The sequence below is a fragment of the Oreochromis niloticus genome, linkage group LG3 (genome assembly GCF_001858045.2).
Source record: "Oreochromis niloticus isolate F11D_XX linkage group LG3, O_niloticus_UMD_NMBU, whole genome shotgun sequence".
Taxonomy (NCBI): domain Eukaryota; kingdom Metazoa; phylum Chordata; class Actinopteri; order Cichliformes; family Cichlidae; genus Oreochromis; species Oreochromis niloticus.
Genome location: NC_031967.2, coordinates 67,080,980 through 67,107,304, shown reverse-complemented (window position 1 = coordinate 67,107,304; position 26,325 = coordinate 67,080,980). Strand labels below are relative to the sequence as shown.

Below are 26,325 nucleotides of genomic sequence, written 5' to 3'. Positions count from 1 at the left end.
GGAGGCCAAGGTAATGCCATCCAGAGTAAGAATCTGGTTAGATACCATATTTCTAAGATTTTCAGGGCCGAGTACAATAACCTCAGTTTTATCTGAATTAAGAAGCAGAAAGTTAGCGGCCATCCAGGTGTTTATGTCTTTAAGACATTCCTGCAGTTTAACTAATTGGTCTGTGATACCTGGCTTCATGGATAGATAGAGCTGCGTGTCATCTGCATAGCAGTGAAAATTTATGCTATGTGTTCTAATGATACTGCCTAAGGGAAGCATGTAAGTGCTGAAGAGAAACCTAGGGTTGTTTTATTTCTCTTCGACGAATAGTAAGATGTTCTGGCTTTGCGGAGGGTTTTCTTATAAAGCAACAAACTATTTCTCCAGGCTAAATGATGATCCTCTAAATTTGTGACACGCCATTTCCTCTCCAGCTTATGAGTCATCTGCTTTAGGCTACCATTTCTACTGCTTCTCTACAGTGTCTCTATAACCTGACTTGTGGTCTTTTAAACTAGTTCAAGTTAATTTCCTGTTACTGTAATACCGTGGTTAGAACGGTTTTGCTCTGAGTACATATCTAGGACATTTCTGTATAAACAGGATGTCAAAGTGAAACAAGAGTCAGTTCAGCTTTGGTACAAGGTCAGTTGACACACAGTTGACAAACTTCTTAGATTTCTTAATTTTTTTAAAAAAAAATTAATTGTTTACTTTTTTAAACTACTCATGTTGAATAAACCTTAAGTTGGTTCGACAAAGTGTCCTGATACATGCTCAATCATCCAGCTAAGGAAATCCCCCCAAAATGGACTTCTTTAATCTTCAGTGGCCTGAAGAAGTCACTTGGATAAGTGATGAAACGTTTCTCCAACTGAAAAAACTACGCCCAGATGAACAGAATCAACTTTTTGGGACTTAATCAGATTCCTTTTGACCTACAGAAAGAACAGATGGATTATACCAAGGTGATTATACCACCTCACCATCCTGAAGATCAGAAGAGTGTTTGAGGATTTAACAGATCTCTTAAGAACAAAAGTAAGTGTTCGCGGTCTAAAACCATTTTCAGTCTTTTAGTAAAAAGTTTCTCTTGTCATGGTTACAGTTCAGCTAACACCCACCCACAAAAATAATTTAAAGCTTGAACCATGAAATCATTGCTACAAAATTCTTTTGCTTTTTTCATTTTCAAATGTTTGGAAAATGCAATTTCCTTTGGACAAGTTGAATTTGAAATGTATACTTTGAATGAGCGGACAATTTAAACCTTAAATTTAATCTGATATAGTCAGGTTTAAACTTTAGTTATTCAGTGAAAATACCAACAGACTCAGACATTTAAAATAAGATAAGACTTTATTGATCCCTAGATGGGGACATTTTTCCATTACCTCAGCTCGGGTACAGATATCAGAAGGAAAAAAATAAAATAATAAATAAGATAATACACAATATACAACATTAGCATACACAGTATGTGATTATGGATATGATTGTGGAAATATACAAGACATAAACTATATAGCTTAACAATCTAAGAGTGAGATCAGCAGAAACAGAGAACGCCGACATGTCTGCTGATGTTTGTCGTGTTCGTCTCGTCAGGTGAGATTTAACTTTGACATAAAATAGGAAGTATTGGCTACATAGTAAAATATTTCCCTGAAACTTGTCAAATTGATTCAGTATTTTACAGTTTGTGACGATGAAACGAGAATCAAACTGCCGTCAGAAACAAAATGTACAAAATGTACTGTACTGCTTCAACGACTGTAACACAAACTGTTCAAACATGACGACCAACACATGAGAGCTTCTGATTTTGTTCTGTGGAGATCGATCAGCGACTGAACGCTAAAACTTTTTCACTTCACCTCGTTTGTTACGATGCACTTATTTCTGCTCATCTTCAGTCCAACCTACCAAACGTCACTCTAACGCGACGTCCTCAAAGACACTGAAGAGTTTGAACCAGCAGCTTTAGCTTTATTTAAACCTTAAATGTAATATTGTGTAATCAGGTTTAAACTCAGGTTCAGTTATTGAGTGAAAATACCAACAGACTCAGACATTTAGAAGAAACTAAGAGTCAGATCAGCAGAAACAGAGAACACGGACATGTCTGCTGTAACTGCGTCACTCTGCTCCACTTTGCTGATTGTCGTTGTTTTTGTGTTTGTTTCAGCAGGTAAGTTTTATAATTTAACTATTATAAACCAAACAACATCTTACATCTCTCATTCTTGTCAGATAAATAATTTGCAGTAGAGTCATTTTCATGAGTGTCTGTGTGTGAAGAGACTGGGTGGAGTTGCTAAGAGTCTAATATACAATAGAGAAAGACCGCTTGTATTATATATATTAGATTCAGTTTTAAAGACATTATTTCATTTATACTCATTTGTAATCACCTCTTTTTGGTGCTTCACACTTTTTTTCTGGCTACCTGCTGTTCTATTTATCTATGTGTCTGTAAGACACAAAATGGTGGATCTGTTAGCACCACTGGCAACTCTTGGCTTTATTTAAACCTTAAATTAAAACTAAAGGAGTCAGGTTTAAAACCCAGATTCTATTATCCACTGAAAATACCAAAAAAAAGGTTTTATATAACGATATAAGTGTCAGCTTAGCAGAACTTGGGAACACAGAAATGTGTTCTGTAACTGCGTCGCTCTGCTCGAGGTGTAACAGCTAGAACCCAAACAGTGTTTCCATCTGAGATCAAGAATATCAGCCTGCTTTAATAGTTCAATCTTTACTGTTGTTGTTGGTAAACAATATTTTTCAAATCATTTTCATAATAATTCAGTATTTTTGTGTGTGAAGGAGACATGAGGCTGTGTGTCTTGGTCAGCAGTGCAGTTTCCAGCACAGAGACAAAGAAGTGTAATGTGTGTGTCAGTGTGATGTGTTGTAGTGTCAGGAGTCAGTATACAGCTACAAAGCTTTTTGTTCAGTGTATACAAACAGCTGTAGCTCCATAAAGGCAGCATGCAGAGACTCACAGTGTCTTATAATGAGAGGCTGCTTTCTCTCACACATTATGTTTGTTAATGAATAATAAGGGTTAAATTTGGAGTTTTAGGTGGAGGAAACTGAATTTCAGGTGTAGCTGTGCAGTGTGGGGAAAGAGTATCTTAGAAATGATTCCCATAATTATCAGTATTGTGAGCTCCAGTCGATTAGTTTTCTGTGTGATCAGCTGACCTGCTGCTGCTTCTCATGCTTTTCTGTTCTTTGTAGACTTCAGCAGCTACAATCTACAAAATATAAGCAGGAGTTACACAAGCCAACATGGCAGCTCTTTGAACTGTAGCCAGTATGAAGTGAGACATAAAGAACTGCATGTACAGAATATTTAGTTAAATCTGATTAAATCACTGCAAGTTTTTGACTCCAACCACATTTAAGCTTTGCTGTGTTTTCAGGGGAAAAACCTTTAAACTTTTGAGTTTAAATGATTCTGTCCTGTCCCGTAGGACATTTGAATAAAGAAATGTTTGTTTTCATTTGCATGCACACATACCAACACACACACACACACACACACACACACACACACACACACACACTTTGATCCAACTGCCCACAAACACTTTGTGTTTGCTGGTATTTGTTAAGCTGTTTGAAATGTTTAATTTAAAATGAGCAGCTACTTAAAAACAATAATACTCCAATCATTTATGAATAATTCCACCATCACTTGGTACAGTCCAAAGAGCACTTTCCTTATTTTTCTGTTCTGCTTCCTGAAGCTAATGTTTTGCTCAACACACACTCTGCATCATTAAAATAAATAATTTTTACATAGTTAGCTCCAGTAAATTTTGTAATATACTGTACTTTTATAAATATTAACAGTGAATATAGTGCGTATGTTTCTGATTGCCTGCTGTTAAAGTAAACAGTTGTACTTTGAACTTTAACCTCTCTGCTCTGTGTTGTTTCCTCTTTCAGACCAGAAAATCATCACAGCTGAGTCTGGACAAGACGTCACTCTGACATGTCGAGCTCCAAACAACAACATCATAGTTGTAAAGTGGAGCCGAGCTGACCTGGGAGATGAATATGTGCTTTTGTACCGGGATGATCAGTTTGTTCCAGATGAGCAACATCCATCTTTTAAGAACCGGGTGGATCTGCAGGACAGACAGATGAAGGATGGAGACGTGTCTTTGATTCTGAAGAATGTGATGATTAATGATAACGGAACATACGAGTGTCGTGTCTTCATGAGAGGAGCAAACCGCAGGAAAAGAGCCCTTTTGAAGACTCGGCCCGTCAGCATCATCACCCTGAGTGTTGTTGATCCTCCAGGTGAGTGAGTAGAGTTGAGTGTGTGTGTGATCAGAGGTGAAGCTGCTTCCTGGTTGTTGATGTTTGTTTCTAAAGATGTTGTTGATGAGACTTTGTAGAAAGCAGCTGGTCTGAGTGATGTGATCAGAGTGCAGTAGATAATGTCTGACAGCAGTTTGAAGAGGAAATGGATTCTGTTCTGTTCTTCACTCATCACCTACCTGACAGCTGACACCTCACACCTGTTTCTCACCTGCAGGTCAAGGAGGAGACACAGAGGATGGAGGGAAGGAGGATGGATCTGTTGGACTCACTGTTGGTCTTTCAGTTTCTGCTGTGTTTGTTACTCTTGCTGTTGGTTGTTTTTTGATCTACAATAAAAAATAAACAACGGCAGAGTCAGGATTCATTCCAGCCTGCTGTTGGACTGTAGCCTGTTTGAAATGTCTCAGAGTTTTTCTCCTGCTGCTGTTCAGACTCTCAGTGTTGTCAGTGAACATTCAGGTACAGACAGATGATCTGATCATCCAGCAGACAGACATCAAATACGTCCAGAGTTTGTTTGATGATAAATTTCTCTGATCATCATCAAACCTGTTCAGACTGTGTCAGTGTGTCTCTGTGCTGTCTGTCAGCGACTCTGTGAACTACAGTGTTTGTTCATCTTCATGGTTTTTATGGGATTTGTTGACAAGGAGAAAAACACGTTTACAGAATTTCAACTTAGTGTTAACATTAGAATAATGAGTAATGACAGAATCACTGGGCCTCATTCATAAACTGTGTGTACGGATGTTTCACACAAATCTGATATTCATCAATATTTTTGTACTTGACACCAATTTAGAAATCCTCACGCCACACAAACAAAACACACAAAGATGATACTCTAAACACAAAACTTCAGACTGATTATTATTATTGTTATTATTCACAGAACCTGTAAGGGAGATCTAAAATCAATACATAACAATAATATATACAAATTAAATGTTAAGAACACAAAATACTAACTTAAAAGACTTTAATACTTTATTTCAAACATTAAGCCTTATCTTATCTTGGATGTTCCTCATGTTGGTTGCAGATCAGGTTTAGCTTGCTCTCCTGCTGTTTCCTTCTTACTCTGAGCGTCTCACAGGATGGATGATGTTCACTGCAGCAGTGACATCAGTCACCACTTCTGTGGAAACATTTTGGAAAGCTGTACCTTCTCCCTCAGACACTTCAGTTTTTTTTACCTCGGAGGTGCAGACTTCTCTCTCACAGCATCGTCACTGCTTTCTCCATTTCAGCCTGTGGAGCAAGAAGGTCAAAGTGTTTCCTCATACAGAAAAATGAGGGGACACAAACCTGCTGATTTGTAGTGATTCTGATTTACAAACACACATGATGCATGAGTCACATGTTTCCTTCCTCTGATCTGTGAAGCTTTATTTAACTGTTCTTTCCATGAGAGAGACGCTTCAGCCTGTTTGTTACTGGAGGTTAATTATTTGCTGTTTTCTATTTCGCCTTGTAATTGGAAGGTTGCCGGTTCGAGCCCCAGCATGGACAGTCTCGGTCGTTGTGTCCTTGGGCAAGACACTTCACCCGTTGCCTACTGGTGGTGGTCAGAGGGCCCGGTGGCGCCAGTGTCCGGCAGCCTCGCCTCTGTCAGTGCACCCCAGGGTGGTTGTGGCTACTATGTAGCTTGCCATCACCAGTGTGTGAATGTGTGTGTGAATGGCAGTGTTGGTCAAGTTACTTGAAAAAAGTAATCAGTTACTAATTACTGATTACTTCCCCCAAAAAGTAATCCCGTTACTTTACTGATTACTTATTTTCAAAAGTAATTAATTACTTAGTTACTTAGTTACTTTTTAAAAACACGATTTACAACCTGAATAGGTGATAAAGCGATAGATCTTTCAGCCCAATTCTACTTTTTCTGCATAATCCATCATACAAAATGTAATCAAATGGAAACGTCTCTTTTTAAAACTTTAAATCTTTTAACTTTATGCATCAAGCAAAAATTTAATTATATGCAACATTCTCTGACTGTAAGAAATTTGTTTAACATTTAAACCTATTTTCTGCACATTCCAGCACATAAAATAAAATATGTTTTTGTGTTTACACTCAGTCTTTCAAATAGATGAAAGTAAAACACAGCAGAAAATAAATAAAATCAAAGACTCAGCGGTCCTGTTGCTCTATTTTCACCTGTAAAGCAGGACTGGGGTAGGCGGAGGTTTACCCTGGTGCAGGTGTGCTGCAGCGGTCAGTGGAAGAATCCGCGAGTTTCTCTGTGAATTTCACATTATGTCGTAGTACACTCGGTGCTTGCTTGGAAGTTTAGGGGTTTTTTTCGCTGTAAAAAGAAGTTTTCTTCCCACGCACAACGGACACTAATGTTTTTGTCACTTTTTATGGAATCAAACTCAAAGTAAGGTCAGTACTTCCACGCTTTAAACGCTGCATGCTACACTCTCTCCGGCACTCGATATATTATGATCTGCAGACAGCTGTTGTCACGAACGTCGCACTCGCTTACGTCACTGTCATGAGACATTCTCGCAAAAAATCACGGTTTTAGTAACGGAGTAATGCAGCGTTCCTACGTGAAAGTAACGGTAATCTAATTACCCTTTTTGCAATAGTAATCCCTTACATTACTCGTTACTTGAAAAAAGTAATCAGATTACAGTAATGCGTTACAAGTAACGCGTTACTGCCCATCTCTGGTGAATGGTTGGATGACTCAATGTGTAAAGCGCTTTGGGGTCTTTACAGACTAGTAAAGCGCTATATAAATACAGGCCATTTACCATTCAGCTGACCATTTATTCTTTTTATGTGCTTTTGGTTAGAGGTAAAAGTAAAGAGTTGCTCACGTTCTGTGATGAACGTGCTTGTTAGTTCCTAATAAAGTTTTACCAACATCATTTCTGATTTTTGTTTTTTTGTTTGTTTTCCGTGTCCGGGGAAGTTTATTTACATCTTATGTTTTCCTACTTGTTGAACCAAGTGATGCAGATTTGATCTGATCTGGAATCAGTGCAAACAAACCACTGAGCAGGTCTGTAAACTGATCCAACCTCCTGCATGTAGAACAGATGGAAGCAACAATCAGACTCAGATAAAACCTTAGTGTAAAGCTGCTCACTAAAAGATCAAACTGACATCTGAGTCTGTTCCTGTAACAGGAAACAACAAAGTCTATAACGAGCCATAAAAGAAAATAAGGTGTTTTTCTCTCAGTGCAATGTTTACATGAATAAGTCTTCACCTCAAACAAACTTAGATCAACACTGTGCTGTAAGATAAGATTTAGAGTTGTTGAAATGTCCTGATTCTGTATAATCAGTTCATTTAAATGAGTTTGTCTGGTTGTTATGTCCCGATGAAGGAGGTCTAGGTGTGTGGGGACTGGTAACAAATGGGTCCAGAATGAAATGAAAGGAAAACAGACAGAGGTGTTTAGCAAATAATAGTTTTCTATTATAAATAATCTTAACATAAGGAGACGACAGCGCCGCTTTATCAATAAAACCAAAAGAAAGAAGAGGTCACAACAACAAAGGAAACAACCAATCAACTAAAGAAAGAAACACTTCCAGGCACCCACAGGCCCACCCTGTCACTAGCAGCTCCACTGCTGCTGTTTTGGCCCACAAGCCCAAACTACTCACATGAAGCAGCTACTCTCCCCACTGCTCCACATGCAGGACAATCACAGAATAGGATGATGTCTTTCGACACCAAGAACACAACGTGGAGACACCAGAGAAACCACCCTCCTACATCCAGTTTATCCCGAGCTTATATAACCTCAGAACCAGGAGGCCAATGAACAGCAGCTGTGTCCTGGGGAGAGAGAAGAGTGAGAGAGAGACAGAGGGGTGGAGCAAAACAGGAGGAGGCGGAGAGAGAACACCACACCCACACAAGGGCAGTTTCAGGAATAGAAAATAGGTTCATAAAAAAAAAAATTCTGACACCTCTCTTTCTCCAGCTGTTCCCTTGTTTGTTTAACTCCAACCAGCATTCAGTTTTTTAGGAATCTTTCTCACCTGCATGCTGCTTTCTTCACACTGCAGCCATCTTTACACTGATATTTGAATTCTTCACGTTTAAATTTTTTTTTACAAAAGTATTTTATCAGCGAGCAATGGAAAGATTAGCAGGCCTGAGCACAACAGGCAAGCGTGGGGCTGTTTGTGAGTTTGGACCTATTTTTGTTTAATGGTATGGACACAATCCCATAGTGCATAGCCAGTTGCAGATGTGTGTCACAAGTTAATCTGCCTATAGGCTATGGCACTTGGCCACAGGTGGCGCTAGTTGACTCGATTCCATTTGAGTGCACACATAGTAAACTGCATGCTTCAGTTATGAAGAAAACGTTGAAATCCGAGTAATAAAACATGTGAGGGGAACGATAACAAAGACAAGATTCTCCGGATTGTTTACTCTTGATGTCCTGTGAAAATTATTTTTCCAGTTAATCTGGAACTCCGGCACAAATACAGTCTACTTTGCAGGCCTGTGTTGATGCTCAAGAATGTAGGAATCTAATGAGATCTTCAAACCACAGTTTCTTCACTTAAAGTGCAAAATTAAATTTAAATTCAGTACTTTGTGAAAATGTGCAACTCCCACCAGATTAGCACAGGCAACAGGTTGTCCCCAGCTCCTTGAGAAGTAGTGATGTGCGGATCGATGCTGAAATATCGATTCCTCCTCCAGTCATTTATGTTCTAGAATCGATTCTCATATTAAAATATCAATATTTTAGTAATTTAGTTTGTAATGTAGTTTATCAGTAACAGGAAGACAGTGGAAAGAAATTATCATTCGGATTGTCTACATTGGAGGGAACTACTTCCTCTTACACCTTTCATAGTCATGTGTGAAATTCGGCTGTATAAATGTGTCGCAGCCCGTTGGTGTACACATACACAACAATGGTTGAGCGTAAATGGAGTCATGTGTGGACGTATTTTTCCTCTGAGGAGGAGGAGAGGACAGGGGCAGGTGCTGCTGGGGCGAGACAGACGTCTCTCAGGAGTCCTTTAGTGCTGCAGGCAGGCAAGGTGTTCAAATGGCACATAGCTTCAGCTTTTTTTTTATTTCTATATGATGATTCTGCATTATTAAGTGAAAAGAACAAGTAATGGGTTGTCCTGTAATCATTATGACATTATAATTTGAGACAAAATAAAAGATACAATGAATAAAATACATTTTTGTACAGAGTATCGAATCAGTATCGTCGACACCACCCCAAACTCTTTGAGGCCTTTTTCTCTTTTTTCTCCTTTTTTGCTCTTTATTATAGTAGACTTATATGTTCACTACTCATGTTTTACTATTTCTGCATTTTTTCTTAACCTGAATTACACATAGACCTGTGTGCTTAACACAGGTTTGGAAGGAGAAGCTAAACCTAATGTTAAACCTGCATTCTTTCTAATGACCAGTAGGGGGTGACTCTGTTCTTTTACACGGGATTGCAGTGAAAGAACAGAGTCAATGCAGTTCATCAAAAACATGCATCGTGTAATCTTTCCATTTTTGCTTGTGGGCAAAGATCTGATCTAAATCCACTTAATTAAGTTTAGTAACTGAAAACTAGATTTTAAGATCAGGTAGGAACATTGTTTCTTTGGCACTGATGTCTCAGCATACGAATGATACCATGATGAGCAGTCAGACAGCAGCCTTTGTGTAACGTGTAACACATTACTGCATCCCTGGTTTGATTCGTATCTTAGCTTTCAATTTAAAGTTTTCATCAACAAGTTTTTGGATCAAGATTTTTTAAAAAGAACAAAAACAAAAATAATACAAAATTGAAAAAAAGCTGTTTGTTAATAGTTAAATTTGTTTTGGATAATTGGATAAATTGTGTCTTTCCATGAAGAATAGTCAGTCCTCCACCACGCCTGTCTTTGAACCAATAGAAAGCTGGTGCTCAGAGGAAGAGGGCGGGCTTTACTTGGTGTCAGTGACAGAAATGAAAAAAAGCTGAAATGAGTGAGAAGGACGATGAAGGAAACATCTGTGCTGTGTCTGCTCTGTAAGTAGAATCTCTGTGTTTGTTTGAATTCTTGTACTTTGACTGTCTGCTCTCCTGATAACTGATGATGGAGGAGAAGACATGAAAAACAAATCAGGCTGAATTCAAGTTCAAAACACCACGAGGACCAACTGCAGGTCTGAACTGACTCTTTATCTTTGCTCAGGAGTCGAGGAAACACAGCAGGCAGTGAAAAGATCAAATCATTCACTCATTATATCAACACAGCTGCACAGTGGACACATGCCTTTGTGGGATTTACTTTTTCAGTCGCTTGTTGTCCAAACTTTATTGAAACATGTTGCTGGCATCAAACTGAAAATGAGCAGATAAATCAGAGACGAGTTTGTGTGTTTGTCAGCTGTTTGTGTGGAGTTGTTCTTTATGTTCACCTCAAATCAACCTGAGTGTCGTTTCTCTTTAGTTCTGATCTCACTGCTGAGCTGCACAACAAACCAAGGTCAGTAACCTTCTTCTGTCACAGTTTAAACCTGAGAAATGCTCACTGATATGACCTGATTGGGTTCATGGTTCACAATGGAGCTCACATGTAAAACTGAATGAAATTATTTATTTAACAAAACACCTTTTATGTCATTCTCTTGTTTTTGACAAAAGGCTAACCAATCATCAGTTTTTCATTGTAACCCTCACAGCTCGTCTGACTGTGAGTCCCAGCAGCTCTCAGTTCTTTGAAGGAGACTTTGTGTCTCTGAGCTGTGAGGAGGACGACAGCTCTGCTGGATGGACTCTGAGGAGAAACACAAACATAGGAAACACCACTCAGTGTGGATATGGGTGGGGAAAACTAGCTGGTTCTTCTTGTAACATTAGCTACATCATCCCGTCAGACAGCGGAGTTTACTGGTGTGAGTCCAGAGAGGGTCCCATCAGTAACATGGTTAACCTGACAGTCACTGGTAAGCTGAGTGTGTGGAGTTAGTGCTGATGAAGCTGTGTGTAAATGGATGAAATGCTGTAGTTTGTCTCTGTGTTGAGGTGGATCAGTGATCCTGCAGAGTCCTGTCCTCCCTGTGATGGAGGGAGATGACGTCACTCTGCTCTGTAAAACAAAGACCACTCCCTCCAACCTCCCAGCTGCTTTCTATAAAGATGGCTCCCTCATCAGGAAGCAGTCTACAGGTCACATGACCATCCAGCATGTTTCCAGGTCTGATGAAGGCCTCTACAAGTGTGACATCAGCGGTCATGGAGAGTCTCCATCCAGCTGGATCACTGTCACAGGTGACACACTCACCTGTCTGTGTTTCTGCAGCTTTCAACATTCACAATGTGACGACAACTTAATGACTGTGTTTGCTTTATTTTAGACAAACACACCACCACACCTCCACCTACATCCACACCTCCACCTGGTTCCACCTCCATCACTCTTCCTCCATCACTCTCTCCTCCTGTTCTCTCTGTGTTGTCATGTGTTGGATTAGTCTGTGTTGTGGTTCTACTGGTGTTACTGGTTCTGCTGCTGAGACGATGTGTTCACAGGAAACCTGAAGGTGAGACTCAGACTTCCTGATTTTTCATGTCTGAGTTTGTTTAGCAGAATAAAGGTCACGTTTATTATGACCACAGTAACAACTTTCTTATTTTTCATTTTGGAAAATTTCAGAATATCATAAAGATGTTTTAGAAGATGAAATCATCACTCATGTCATGTACAACGCCATCAAGATATCAAATCAGCACCAGCAGCCAATCAGACAGCAGCGAGGTAATATCATCGAGGAGGATGTTTTTCAAAATTTCTGCTGAGTGGTCAGATCTCCTTCTAAAAGTGTTTTTGTGTAGTTTTACAGTTTGGGGACATTTACAGAAAATAGGAAATTGAAGAATTTAATGGACCTGCAAATGTGTTTGGTATGAAATGGGTACGAGAACATTTTCTCTCCTTTTTCCAGTCTCAGACTGAGTTAGCATGAAGTTTATTTTGGTTGAATTATATAATGGATGGGGACAGTATGCAACATGTGAGGGATGATCAGAAGTGTTTAAATATGGATGGTTGTAAATGTGCAACAAAAATTCTTCTGATTTTATGTAACCGTGTTTTTAACTGTGGTTAACTGAAGCTAACAGCTCTGCAGTCGTCCAGCATCCTGTTTCTGATAGAAAGAAAACACTTCAGCTGCAGGTGTTTCAACACAGAGCTGTTCATTGTTTATCTGAAAAAAATCTGTTCTATCTCTGTTTCAATACCAGAGGTGGCAAAACTACAGATATTTTTTATTTAAATAGAAAATATCTGTACACTGAACCTCACACAGTGGTTCAGTGTGGGGAAAATCCCATCAGTAGGCTCTGATCTGCTGCTCTGAGGTTTACTGTTCTTTGTAAATTGAATTCAACAAGTTGTGAGCAGATGTTTCACAAGCTATCTTGACTGATTTCCGTCCAATACACTTACAGTACACTGTGTACACTGTCCTTATACTAGACTGGATAAAGTTAGTCTGAAGGTGAAATTTAGTAAAGGAATCTCAGCGTCATCAGCTTAGTTTCAAATTGATCTCTGCTACATTTGATGTAAGCTAACTCTGACCATGAAACCACAGCCACTGTGCAGCAGTCACACACTAAATCCATCACAGTGTGACAAACCTAAACTGCAGATTGTTTTCAAGGAAGTTTTTGAATAACACGTAACACATATTTTTAACTCTAAGCTCTCTTCTTCCTCTCCTTTCCTCTATTCTTATCTTTCTCCATCTCAGAGTGAAGTTAGCTCTCTTTCTTTTCAGTCCCTGTGAGCTGCTAACGGTCCCGCAGCTGGACCTTTAGCTAGCAACACACTGTGAGACAAACTGCACACAAACAGTTTGTGTGTTTGCTGATGTTTATTAAGTTGATAGACATGTTGCATTTGAAATTACCTGCTTCTTAAACAACGTTACTCCCTTTATGCTCCTTCCCCTTTTCGAGGGCTAGCTAGATACTAAAGCAACCAGAACCTATGAACATTAGCACTCATTTTAGTGCTGTGCAAAAAAAACGAAAAACACCAACTTTAATCCCTGACTATGACACACAGTTTTGCCTCTTTCTTATGTTTTATGCCACATACCAAAATACTAATGTCTCTCTATTTAGGCTCAAATCATTTTGATGTTTGAAGGCGCACAGCGATTGGAAATGTTTGAAACCAAAAGTAATGACTCTGTTTCCAAAATGTAAAGAGTGGAAAGTACAGATATTTGTTTAAAAATGTAGAGAGTAAAAGTAAAATGTTGTCAGAAAAAAGAACTACTCAAGTAAAGTACAGATTCCTGAAAATTCCAATAAAGTAGCAAAATGGAAGTATTTGTACTTCATTACGTCCCACCTTTGATCTACACTTAAATTCAGATTCTTACTTTTATAAAGTTAATAATGTAATAGTTTTCATTACACTCTGACATGTTGAACACATTCATCTTGTTGAAGATTCTAATTAACATGAGACTCCTCTGTACCTGATTTGGAGAATAGCAGCCTTCATGCTGTGATGTTTGCTTTGTGCTCCATGGTGAACTACATCAGTCAGCATTTACAGCAGATGGCAGCTTTATGGTCATTCTGTGTCAAAGAAAACTTCCATGTGTACAACTGTTTCACAGCAGATGAGTTCAGATAAGAAAACAGCCATAGTTGTTATCGCTTAATCTCTTTATTGTGCTACTTTACCAAAAAGAAGAATGTTTTGCAATAGCTTTAGTGCAATAACATAAAATCAATACAGGTGTTGTACGTGCAGTAATTTGGATGTGTTTCATTCTGCAGAGATGGATTCAGTTGTAGTCTACCCAGGAGGGAGAATTGAAGACGTCAGTTATGGACAGACAACCATCAGAACAAAGAGTCCCAGGTACAGCCGCTCTTTTTAGGACAGAAACAAGCTAGCTGCTCATCCTGTTGCCATGCTAAGCTCACCACATCCTGGCTCAACCTCAAACCGCGTCCCAGATCACACTTAATCAGTCTGAACTGGGGCTGTGTGTGATGCAGAGAGGTGGAGATTGGAGGTCTTGATTAAACTACAAAGCTTGTAATCATGTTTCCTGTTGTTTGAACTGTTTGTGTTTGTGTTCAGACTTTAAACCAGAGCCAGACGTCGTCTACTCTTCACTGAACCACTGACGTCCAGTTGCTGGTCTCTAACTGGTTCATCACAGCACCTCAGACTAGAGGACATCCACAAGTATTTTCATCTTGGTTGAAAAAGCTAAAAATCACCAAACTAAACTTTTTTGTGTTCGCTGGTGTTACGAAATAAATATTTCTGCAACATCAACAAATTTTCGCTCTCACTTGCATTTCTCACGTGGGTCTCTGGGTTTCTAAAATATATCCTGTGGAAAGTTTGATTTGTTGCTGTTTTGTTGTGGCTAACCGACACCCACCTGTCTGCAGAATACAGACAACACCAAAGAGCAGCTGCAAACAGAAAATAGCAGGATCATCATGCAGTGGTTAGAGCAGCTTCAGTACAGTAAACGTGTCTGTTTGATGTCGAGGACTTTTTTCTCACCTTGAAACCAACCAACATACAAAAAACTGGCAGCAGTTTCATTTTACAGAGCTGAAGAGTTTGGGCATCTGATAAACTTGAAACTCATGAATTTGTGACTCTGACGACTTCTTGACTTTTGTCACACGTGTATTTTAAACTAATTTTAATATTGAACAAAGATAACCCAAACCTGGAGAGTTTGTTAACCTTCTGACAAATATAAAAAAGAAAAAAAGAAAAAGAAAGACAGAAATGAAATACCAGTGTGTGTTTTCATTTGTGCCATTTTTATTATTTTTGAAATTTATGAACAATGTTTTTTTTAATCCTGAAGGAAAATGTCCCATCCATCTGTTTGTACCCCAAATCTTAAACACGCTTGGATTGTGATCTGAAGCACACCAGCAGGTAAATCTCTGCCCAGCCCCAGGCTTCAATAGGACTTAGGAGGCCAGGGACGACCTGAGCCGCCCCAGTGTTTAGGCGCTGGATCACCCCATCTGACTGCTGGTTAGGGACTCTGTCTCCCGTCTTTCAGCCCTGTTAACTCACCACTGGACTCCTCCCCTCCAGAGGGGCTCTTCATTCCTGGCCTTTTCAGTGGACAGGTTCTGTCTCATACACTTCTGAAGTGTGAGATGGAAAATTTGACTTGCTTGGCTGTGGCTACCTAAGAGACCTTATTGTACGCAGAAAACAAAGAATAAACAAAGTGCACTGAGATGCTTGAGAACAGGAAGTGTGTGTCTGACAATGAATAGTTTTTATTTCTGAATAACAGGACGTGTAATTTTGCTCTCATGGTGGAAGTTTTTGCATGATGTTTATTGTTTCCTCATCTCATCTCTGTTCTTTCTTCAAAATTATCCATCGCAATGTTTGAGTCTGTCCTCATGATGGCACTGTTGTTTCATTGTTAAAACTGCAGGACTGCAGAGGTATAACAGTGTTTTAGAAGTGCACTGCACAGCCGCAAGTATTCACTTATTCATCCAAGTCATTGAATTCAAGTGTTCCAATCACTCCCATAGTGACAGGAGTGTAAAACTTCCTCTCTACTAAATATTCCGCAGTCAGCTGTTAGTGGTGTTATAACAAAGTGGAAGATTCTGGAAATGACAGCAACTTAGCCATGATGAAGTTTGCCATATAAAATCATAGAATGGGGTCAGCACAAACTTTCTGCAGAATCAGTTGCTACACAGCACCAAGCTTCATGTGACCTTCAGATTAGCTGGAGACAGTGTGTAGAGAGCTTCATGGAATGGGCATGCTCGAGCAGCTGCATGCAAGCCTCACCAAACTCAGTGAATGGATCATATGCGGTGGTGTAAAGGATGCCACCACTGGACTTATTGTTACTGTTATTGTGCTCTATAATAATAACACCACAAAGACAGACAGGAGAATGAGCTTTAGGAGTCCATGCACATTTAAAAAGCTCACAGTGTCCCCGCAGCTGAATGCTACTGACACCATTCTACAAATGTGCTTTGAATTATGTTCAGCTTTTTGGTAACAACTTTAAAAACCATGGATTAGTTGCTGGAGCTCAGCCCAAGTTTATTATTCCAAGATAAATCGTAAGTTTTGTTTTCGCAAAGTGGGAACAACAGAAATAAGTTACAGAGGGTCGTTCAAGATTCAAGATTCAAGATTCGTTATTTGTCACGTGCATGGTTACACAGGTATAACACGCAGTGAAATGTGACCTGATACGCTCCTCGATTGTGTAAAGAAAAAAGAGAGAGACAGACAGAACTTTATATACAGGGAATGAGTATATACAAAGAGGACATTATGTGCAGCAAGTGGGTGGGTTATGTACATTTTATAAACAGAAATAAAATAAAATAAAACAATCTGGAAATTTACAGGGTTGTTGCATGTTGAGGCAGCATTGCACTGTTGAATGAGTAGCTGCAGAGCTCAAACCCTCCTCCAGCAAAACACCAACACAAAAGCTTGTGCTGGGACCTCACTAGGTTGGATTTCTATGTCTGAGCAGCTGCTGTAGGTGTAAAGAGAAGCTGGCCCAGTGTGTTTCTCCATATAATGCAGTTTTAAAGCATGCACTGAAGATATTCTGCACTCATGTTGACTTCAGGAAATAATTCTAATATCAGTTTACAGTTGTGGTTTAGCTGAACACTCTCTCTTTTTTTCTGTTTTTCTTTTTTTTCCAACAATTTTTTATTTATTTATTTTTTTTTACATAATAACAGTGATTTCAGCCAAATGCCCTTTATCAAAGTTGGCTGCCGCCCAGTTCACACACTCCCAGGTTCTTCGGAGCTCACAAACCCCTCCTTCACAATAAGGTGAAAATTCAAAGGTGTTATCAGATCAGACTCACTGCCATCTTTTGTCTCATGGAAAGTTTATTTTTGTAGATGCAAATGTTTTATTATGCAGGCACAAGCAAAAGAAACCACAGCCTGTTTTAATTCTCATGCTTTACGTACCAAAAAACTAAAAGTCGTCAGGCCTCAGCAAGTCTAAAAATGAGGTAAATGCAACCTGAGATGAACTACAACAAACGACATGTTACAGTGACTTGTTTTATTGATCAAAATCCACAGTTCAGGAGCTGTGTGTGATAAGTACTGCTCCATCTGTGAAGCACATCATGATAAATGAGTTCAATGTCTTTTATCATCTGAAGAAGCTAAAGCTGTCAGACTTTATCTGGCTCAGTATAAAGAAGAAAACCACCTCAGTCATTTGCATTCACACCCTCACTGCTGTGGTATGTAGCTTGTCTGTACACGTCTATGTGGGCGTTTCCACTGGTTCATTCTTTCCCTCTGTAATCAGATGTACACAGAGACTCCTCCCTGGTGCTCCATAACGAACAAAAGACTTGCTGTCTGTGGCTCCAACACAGCGTATTTCTTGGAGGCTGCAGTTAAATATGGAGATAAGTCACATGTGAAAATTATTCAGGAACTGAAACCGTTAAAAACTCAGGTGCGATAAAGTCTGCTCTGTTATTAACACACCCATTGCACAGCTGTGACATGACTCCATTGGATGGTTGGATTTCAGTCAGTGAAGAGTAATGCAGTCAGGTTTTATTGAACTTGGGTTATGTTATTGAAATCCATCAGAAATGTCTGCTGTAACGGCGTCGCTCTGCTCCACTTTGCTGTTTGTCGGCCTCGTTGTTGTTGACTCTACAGGTGAGATTTAGCTCTGTTTCTTTTTGCTTTTTAAATGCTTCGGTCTTTTTGGCATATTAATAATTATTTTCATATCGATTCGGCTTGTCTGTGTGTGTGTGAAGGTGACACGATGCTGGATGGAGTCTGTTAGGACTTGTCGCTGTATGTGTGCAGGTGTGTCAGTGCGATGTGTTGAAGTTTCAGGAGTAGCTTTTTTTTAATGACTTATTCTGACTGCCATGAGCATCGAGACCTGAGTATTTAATTCAATTATTTCTAGATGATGGGGGAGAGCTAAGAAAGATAAGCCTAAATGTTTTCATGTTTTTGTTTTATGGTTATTTTTGTTTTGTGTTTTTGTCGTGGATTTTGTATTTGTGGCATTTCTGAGATATTTTGGATGTGCAGCTGCTTTCTTGACCTGTGCGACACGGTGCAAAATAATAATTGCAATTATAATAATAACATATAACATCAGCTGCCATTCATAAGAAGGTACATGTTTATCGTAGGTAAGTTTAACCCCTTTTTGTGGGGTTTTGAGACTTTTACATGATTCATTCCTCAAGATTTTCCCCCATAAAAACATAAATAAATTGCAAAACACAATTTTAAGCCAAAATAAATGTCAGATGTAGCAAATGTGATACAAATTACAACTCATAAATGTCAATTAAATAAAATTAAATAAATTCTCAGCGTTCAATAAACAATCCATTAAAAAAGAAAAAAAAGCAACAACATATTTTTTCACTAATGTTAAGAAATGCTTTTATTAGTGGGTGTAGTATTTTCTGAAATGTAAGAAATGTTGTTAATATTTTTATAGTAAGACACACACGTATATTTCACCACTGATCACTAACTCATTTCCAGTGATGTAAAATAAACCGTGTGTGTTCAGCAGAGCTCAGTGGTCTCACTGTAGCTCCTCCCACTAACCAGCTGCTGTTGTTTCCTCTCTTTCAGTTGTGATAAACATCCCAGCTGTATCTGGACAAAGTGCCATTCTGTCGTGTCGAACTCAAAACAAATCCGTCATAGTGGTGGAGTGGAGCAGACCTGACCTCAAGAATAAGCATGTCCTTTTTTACCGGGATGAGCAGTTTGACACAGACAGCCAGCATCCATCTTTTAAGCAGCGGGTGGCTCTGAAGGACAGACAGATGAAGGATGGAGACGTGTCTCTGATTCTGAAGAATGTGACGATTAATGACACCGGAACATACCAGTGTCGTGTTTTCATTAGAGGGACAAACCGCAGGAAGAGAGCCATTTTGGACACTGAGCCCATCTGCATCATCAAACTGAGTGTCTCTAACCCTTCAGGTGAGTCATTAGAGTTCAGTGTGTCTGTGATCACCCACCTGACAGCTGACACTCACGCCTGTTTCTCACCTGCAGGACCACCAGGAGGACGAGAGAGGTTTAGACATATTGGACTGATCGCTGCCCTTTCACTTTTCAATTCGTCACTGCTTCTTCTTGGAGTTACTTTTTTCATCCACAGAAGACGAAAACAACAACAGACTCACGGCTCACAGAAGCCTCCTGGTGTGAGTGATTCTCCTGCTGCTGATATTAGTGTAGAAACAGAGAGGATCTACACTACATAGAAGCTGATGATGCTGAACTTCTGGCAGACATCAAGCATGTTGAGAATTTGATTTGATTATACTGGATTAGTTAGCACCACACATATAAAACAAAGTGGCAGTCACATTAACTTCTCCATCCATCAATCCCCCACCAGAGCTAACCATGTACTCTGCTAGCATTTAACTATAATTGAGGCCCAGATAACCAGGAAACTGCAAGATCTCAGTGATCTTGGCATTACTAAGAATGAGGAACATGCCTAGCACCAACAGCAAACTGAGAAAGAGGATTAGCGCAAAAAATAAATAAACCAAACAAAGGTTTTTCCCATGGTACAGTACTGACACCACCTCTCAGTCTCGAAGCTCTTCTGGCAACTGTCACATGACTAACTCAGCAGTCAGTGTCATTACAGCATTATGAAAAAAACACAGATTGAAATCAGTTTCATGTAACTGCAGAGTTTGGTAGTTCCAGCTGACGCCTCGCACCTTTCTCTCACACACAGAGAACACAGTCTGGCTCTGTTTCCTCTGCTGCCTGTTGCTGGTGTTTATTTATTTATGTATTTATTATTGGCATAGGAAGAACACGTGGGCCCTGTTCCAGGAATAAGGGTTGGGTTACATCTCTAAGTTTGTTTAAACAGTGATGAGGGAGACTCAGATTTTCTGTTCAAGTTTATTTTAACTCTGAGTCATTTGCTGGGTTAACAGATTCAACAGACCAGTTTCTCTTTGGCTGAATGACACTCGGTGTCATTTTCTCCTTCATAAAGTTGCTGTCAAAGTGCTTAAAGGAGCAAAATAATGAGGAGAAGCTGATTTAAATTCCAGTTACAGGTTAGGGTCCATGTTTATAACTGTGGACAGTGATGCGGCTGTCAGATGGTGAGTTTCATTGTACTGAAAAAGAAGATGAGGTTGAAATGACAGATTGCAGAATAAGATTCACTCATTAAATGATGTCAAACAGTATTTCAAAGGTTGAGAGTCTAAACAGAAGAAAATCACCTTAACATGTCTCAGTGGGTCGACTCAGAACTAGAGCGCCTGAGGATGTTGTTACTCTGTAACAGTTCAACAAACCATGTCCGAGTTCACTCGCAGAGCTGCACTGATCTAAAACTGAAAGGATCACAGATTTAAACTGGATCAGGCCAACTTGGCTTTGGTTATGTCCCAGCTCTGGAGCCATTTTTACTCCATTCATATTCATTTTGTCCTCATATGATCTGTGTCTCTTATTTAAAATGTCTCCTTCTTCCAAAACTATAGTGAAATATCTAAAATCTGTAAAAGCTGAGACATTTGTAATATTTTTGCCTTTAATCAGAAAACTTTACACACAAAAAAAGACTTGGAAAGCTATTAGAGTTATTTATCAGCTGTTCTGGAGCAGGATCTGATCTCAGAGTCGACCTGCTCTATCTTCTCACTGTTGTCATTGAACATTGAGGGGCAGACAGATGATGTGGGTACAGGCTGACGTTAATGATCCTGAACATCCAGCAAGGAGGCATCAAACACTGAATTTCATGCGACTTCAAATTAGCCTAATTATGCTGTAAGGATTTAGATGACAGACATTTATTCTGCTCTTGAAAAAAAAAGCCAACTCAAATGTGAGTTACAAATAGTTTCCTTGTAACAGCCAGTAGAGTTTGAGTGTTTTGGCTCCCAAAGACAAACTGTTACAGAATAATCACAGACACGAGCAGCAGACAACATCAACACTGTATGTGACTGTCTGAATGTGGGGGAGGTTACTGTGGCTGATAGCAATAATTAACCTGCCTGATAGTGTTCAGCATCCGTTAATTAAATACTTCTGGGTGAGATATACAAAGTTTTACTGCAGCGATTTGAAACCAAAGAGAGAAAATATTAGAGTCGGATCAATGTTTCCTCTGATTGGTGAAGCTTTAGTGTAAATAGTTATTTTCCTTCCATGAAGGAGGCACTTTGGTCTTTTTTTACTTCACTTAAGTATTGGTGATAAATATAAGTTTGTTTGTGTCACTGTTAATAAAGTCTTACATGTGCTAATTGTGCGTTTTTTAAATTATTCTTAATTCTTAAGTGTTCATCTGTTTTCACAACAGATTTCATTGGACGATGACCAGCGTCATGCATCTGCTCCATGTATGTTTCTGCCTTGCAATTTGTGATTGGCAGGATTAACCTTAATGCAGTGACGTTACTGTGATTCTATTGGCTCAAATGATTAAAAGGAGGGTCAATGATGAAAATAGCCCAGAAGAAGCCGAAGTTGCTGCACAACAAAACTGAAAATCACACGGACTGATTTCACTGTACAAAAACACATCTCATTATGCATGTGTGGGGGTAATTCTTCAAAAAAATATTTAAAAAACAAAAATTTGAATCATGAAAATAAGTTAAATCATTTCTGCTGTTTAATACCTAAGACATTTCAACTCCCACGGATTCTGCTTAACTGCAGAAGGCCCGGCTGTCTTAACTAAAACCTCTGTAACTTTGCTCTGTTCAACTTCAGCAGCATCAGTCTTTGCACAGATAATGTCCATATGCTGAGTGATGATTTTCTGGAGTTTATTGTCCACCACAGCATGTTTTCAAATGGGTATAATGCTATAAAATACAAAAACAAAAAATTTAGGCAAGGAAAAAAAACATATTTTTCCCTTGTTCCCTGCTCAGCAGTGTTGGGAAGGTTACTTTTAAAATGTATTCCACTACAGAATACTGAATACATGCCCCAAAATGTATTCTGTAACGTATTCCGTTACGTTACTCAATGAGAGTAACGTATTCTGAATACTTTGGAATACTTAATATATTATCATGCTGTTTACAACTACATGAATGTCCTATTGCTGTGATTTATTACTGTTACTGAAGGTCCGCGGCTCCGAAACGTAGTAAAGGGACCTCTGGCTAATACGTCGGGTTCGTGTCGGGCTGGTAGCCGAAAACTAGCTTTACTTTGTTGTCTGGGTCAACTTTGCTTGCGGGAGACAGAGAGAGGCGTTGAAAGGCTTCTCCAACTGAACTTATTTTTTCCGGAGGAAAACACGAACACAGTGTACAGTTGAGTCTTAATAGCTTACTTACAAATGGGCTCGTCAGGCACTCTTCTTGGCTGCAGTGGTTATTATTATATTTACATGCTTCCAGCTCCCGTTTTTGCTCCGTGACAGCTCGGACTTTTCCTTTCTCTCCCTCCCTCGCTCACAGACACATAACGTGTATGGTAGTCCATTCTCCCTGCAGCACGGACTACACTGCCCATCAGGCTACATGTTTTAGAGCTATGCCTGTAGCATTCTGCCTTTTAGCTTAGCACAACAACAACAACAACAAAAGCGCTCTCTCACCCAGGAAACACGCAGAGAGAGAGCGTCACCCTGTAACCATGGCAACCGTAACGCTGCCGCCTGGAACAACAGAACATAGCTGTCAAACAAACCCAAATAATCCTGACCCGCGACAATATGAAACAGGGAAGTACCGCCGTGTAATCCATTTATTTCAACAAAGTAACTGTATTCTGAATACCACCTTTTTAAACGGTAACTGTAACGGAATACAGTTACTCATATTTTGTATTCTGAATACGTAACGGCGGTACATGTATTCCGTTACTCCCCAACACTGCTGCTCAGTTACTTTAACACAGTAATGTCTGCTGTAATATTTATACCTCTCATGAAGTCTCACAAGTGTTAGCTTTATTTTGATACCAAGACTGTTTATACTGAGTTTTTAATTGCAGAGAAATACTCCATTTATTTTGTGCATGTCATTTTCGAGCAGGAGCCTCAGAAAGCCTGAAGCCAGTTGAAGTCAACCCCACCCCCACCCCCACCCCACTGATTTCCTAGAAAAGGTGACATGATTCACTCTGACAGGTGTGAATGTGTGAACATGTTCAAACTCAATTTAACTTTTCATGTCTACCATGTACTTGGTTTGTGTTTTCCTCAAAACATTCCCACAAATGTTTGTAAGATGCAAAGTGAAAAGGTTTGGTTTAGATAAGAAGTAAGAAAACACGAGTTAGAAAAACTCTTAAATTATACAAAATTGAGATATGCAAAGTGTCTCTGTGGTGGCTGGTTTTAGTAAACAGTGCTCTGTGTCACCATCCTGAAGGCAGCAGTTTGAACGGTTGTGAGGGCTCAGCAGAGATGTTTCCTAACCCTGGACTTGTACGGGTCCTGGATAGAGAGAAGATTGAACATCAGAGCCGATGCATTTATTGAATATGTTCACTGTACTCTGGAAATAAATGAGCTCTTCTTTAGTTTAAAATAGAAGTGTTTACAGGTTGATCAGGAAGCACAGGAAGCTCCACAGTCTCACTCATCTCCAGCCTAAACACAGGACTGAGTTGATCTTTATCTACAGTAAATATAAATGTAACTATTTCATTAGAACTGTGCATGCTGATTTTGTTCGCTCTTTAACAAACTGTGAAAGCATCACTGATGATCTGCTTGTATCCATACTAGTATATAAAGTCCAACATCTCCCTCTAGTGGCCATATATAAACCATGTGTGAGGATGGTGTTAATGTCAAATGTGAATCATAGTGTTCCAGTCAGTCATCAGTGTGTCTCTGCACAGCTGTAATTAAAATGTGTTCAGAGGGCCTCAGTGTCTGAATGGTTCCAGTTCAGCTCCATAACAGCAGCGTCCCTGGTTTGATTCCTGTGTTTCAACTCATATCTGCCTCTCTCACTGAGGGGGACGTCCACTACATGGATGTTACTTTCATTTTTTTCAGATTTTTATTTTCATCTGTGTGAATTTTTGGGACATCAAAGATATAGGAAATGAATTACTGCTGTACCATGTGTGAAGCAAAATAAAAAATGAAATGAAATGAAATATAAGATATATTTCGATTAATTTAAAACAGTGCTTTCTTATATGTTTCAGATTACTGACCACAATAGACTTTATATGTTCCCTCATCAAGGTTTGTTCTATTCTATCTTTTCATCCGAAGTGGTTTAAAGTGTTTGTTTGGGTTGCTTTTTTTTCCACAAAAAGCCAATCCATTATATTTTTTAATAGTTGTGTAACGTAATATACTTGACTACAATGATAAGACAATCACCCACCTCTGTGCTTGAACCAATAGAAAAGCTGGTGCTCAGAGGAAGAGGGCGGGCTTTACTTGGTGTCAGTGAGAGAAATGAAAAAAAGCTGAAATGAGTGAGAAGGACGATGAAGGAAACATCTGTGCTGTGTCTGCTCTGTAAGTAGAATCTCTGTGTTTGTTTGAATTCTTGTACTTTGACTGTCTGCTCTCCTGATAACTGATGATGGAGGAGAAGACATGAAAAACAAATCAGGCTGAATTCAAGTTCAAAACACCACGAGGACCAACTGCAGGTCTGAACTGACTCTTTATCTTTGCTCAGGAGTCGAGGAAACACAGCAGGCAGTGAAAAGCTCAAATCATTCACTCATTATATCAACACAGCTGCACAGTGGACACAAATATATCACTTTAATAATAAATATTTGGTGCATACCAACAGTGTAGTCAGTTCACATAAAGAGCTGCGTTTTAAGATAAAGGTGGTGCAGTGGAGTTGTTCTTTATGTTCACCTCAAATCAACCTGAGTGTCATTTCTCTTTAGTTCTGATCTCACTGCTGAGCTGCACAACAAACCAAGGTCAGTAACCTTCTTCTGTCACAGTTTAAACCTGAGAAATGCTCACTGATATGACCTGATTGGGTTATTGTTTCACAGTGGAACTGACATGTAAAAGTGCATCCTGTTAATGTTTTAATCAGATTCAACACTTTCATGTTTGCAGAATGAATATCAGATGTAAAGCTTATTAAATTAAATTAAATATCACACTACTGGTTGGACAAAAGTCTAACAGATCATCATTTTTCATTTTAACCCTCACAGCTCGTCTGACTGTGAGTCCCAGCAGCTCTCAGTTCTTTAAAGGAGACTTTGTGTCTCTGAGCTGTGAGGAGGACGACAGCTCTGCTGGATGGACTCTGAGGAGAAACACAAACATAGGAAACACCGCTCAGTGTGGATATGGGTGGGGAAAACTAGCCGGTTCTTCTTGTAACATTAGCTACATCATCCCATCAGACAGTGGAGTTTACTGGTGTGAGTCCAGAGAGGGTCCCATCAGTAACATGGTTAACCTGACAGTCACTGGTAAGCTGAGTGTGTGGAGTTAGTGTTGATGAAGCTGTGTGTAAATGGATGAAATGCTGTAGTTTGTCTCTGTGTTGAGGTGGATCAGTGATCCTGCAGAGTCCTGTCCTCCCTGTGATGGAGGGAGATGACGTCACTCTGCTCTGTAAAACAAAGACCACTCCCTCCAACCTCCCAGCTGCTTTCTATAAAGATGGCTCCCTCATCAGGAAGCAGCCTACAGGTCACATGACCATCCAGCATGTTTCCAGGTCTGATGAAGGCCTCTACAAGTGTGACATCAGCGGTCATGGAGAGTCTCCATCCAGCTGGATCACTGTCACAGGTGACACACTCACCTGTCTGTGTTTCTGCAGCTTTCAACATTCACAATGTGACGACAACTTAATGACTGTGTTTGCTTTATTTTAGACAAACACACCACCACACCTCCACCTACATCCACACCTCCTGGTTCCACCTCCATCACTCTTCCTCCATCACTCTCTCCTCCTTTTCTCTCTGTGTTG

General features: G+C 39.5%; 3 protein-coding genes across 4 annotated transcripts in view; all 3 read left to right on the top strand.

The window, feature by feature from the left end:
- The window catches only part of LOC109199417 (programmed cell death 1 ligand 1), a 198,748-nt gene that overhangs the window by 47,561 nt on the left and 124,862 nt on the right, over positions 1 to 26,325 (top strand). The window lies entirely within an intron of this gene.
- Positions 1 to 26,325, top strand: part of LOC100689895 (uncharacterized) — a 125,577-nt gene that overhangs the window by 84,321 nt on the left and 14,931 nt on the right. The gene's annotated exons all lie outside the window — the stretch shown is intronic.
- LOC109199423 (sodium channel subunit beta-3-like) lies at positions 17,714 to 21,678 on the top strand. 2 transcript variants are annotated; one of them, XM_019354771.2, is made up of 3 exons: positions 17,714 to 18,049; positions 19,001 to 19,360; positions 19,436 to 21,678. In XM_019354771.2, the coding sequence occupies exons 1-3, from the start codon at positions 17,980 to 17,982 to the stop codon at positions 19,645 to 19,647; spliced, it is 642 nt and encodes a 213-aa protein (XP_019210316.1). In that variant the 5' UTR covers positions 17,714 to 17,979; the 3' UTR covers positions 19,648 to 21,678. The 2 variants fall into 2 exon arrangements, with proteins under 2 accessions (XP_019210316.1, XP_019210315.1); XM_019354770.2 differs by having other exon boundaries at positions 19,001 to 21,678.

What these genes read in the sequence shown, in the direction of transcription:
- LOC109199423 (XM_019354770.2), top strand. Translation starts at nt 17,980, where the DNA reads ATGTCTGCTGTAACGGCGTCGCTCTGCTCCACTTTGCTGTTTGTCGGC. An exon ending in CGTTGTTGTTGACTCTACAG is followed by an intron (nt 18,050 to 19,000) that starts GTGAGATTTAGC and finishes CCTCTCTTTCAG; the next exon opens with TTGTGATAAACATCCCAGCT.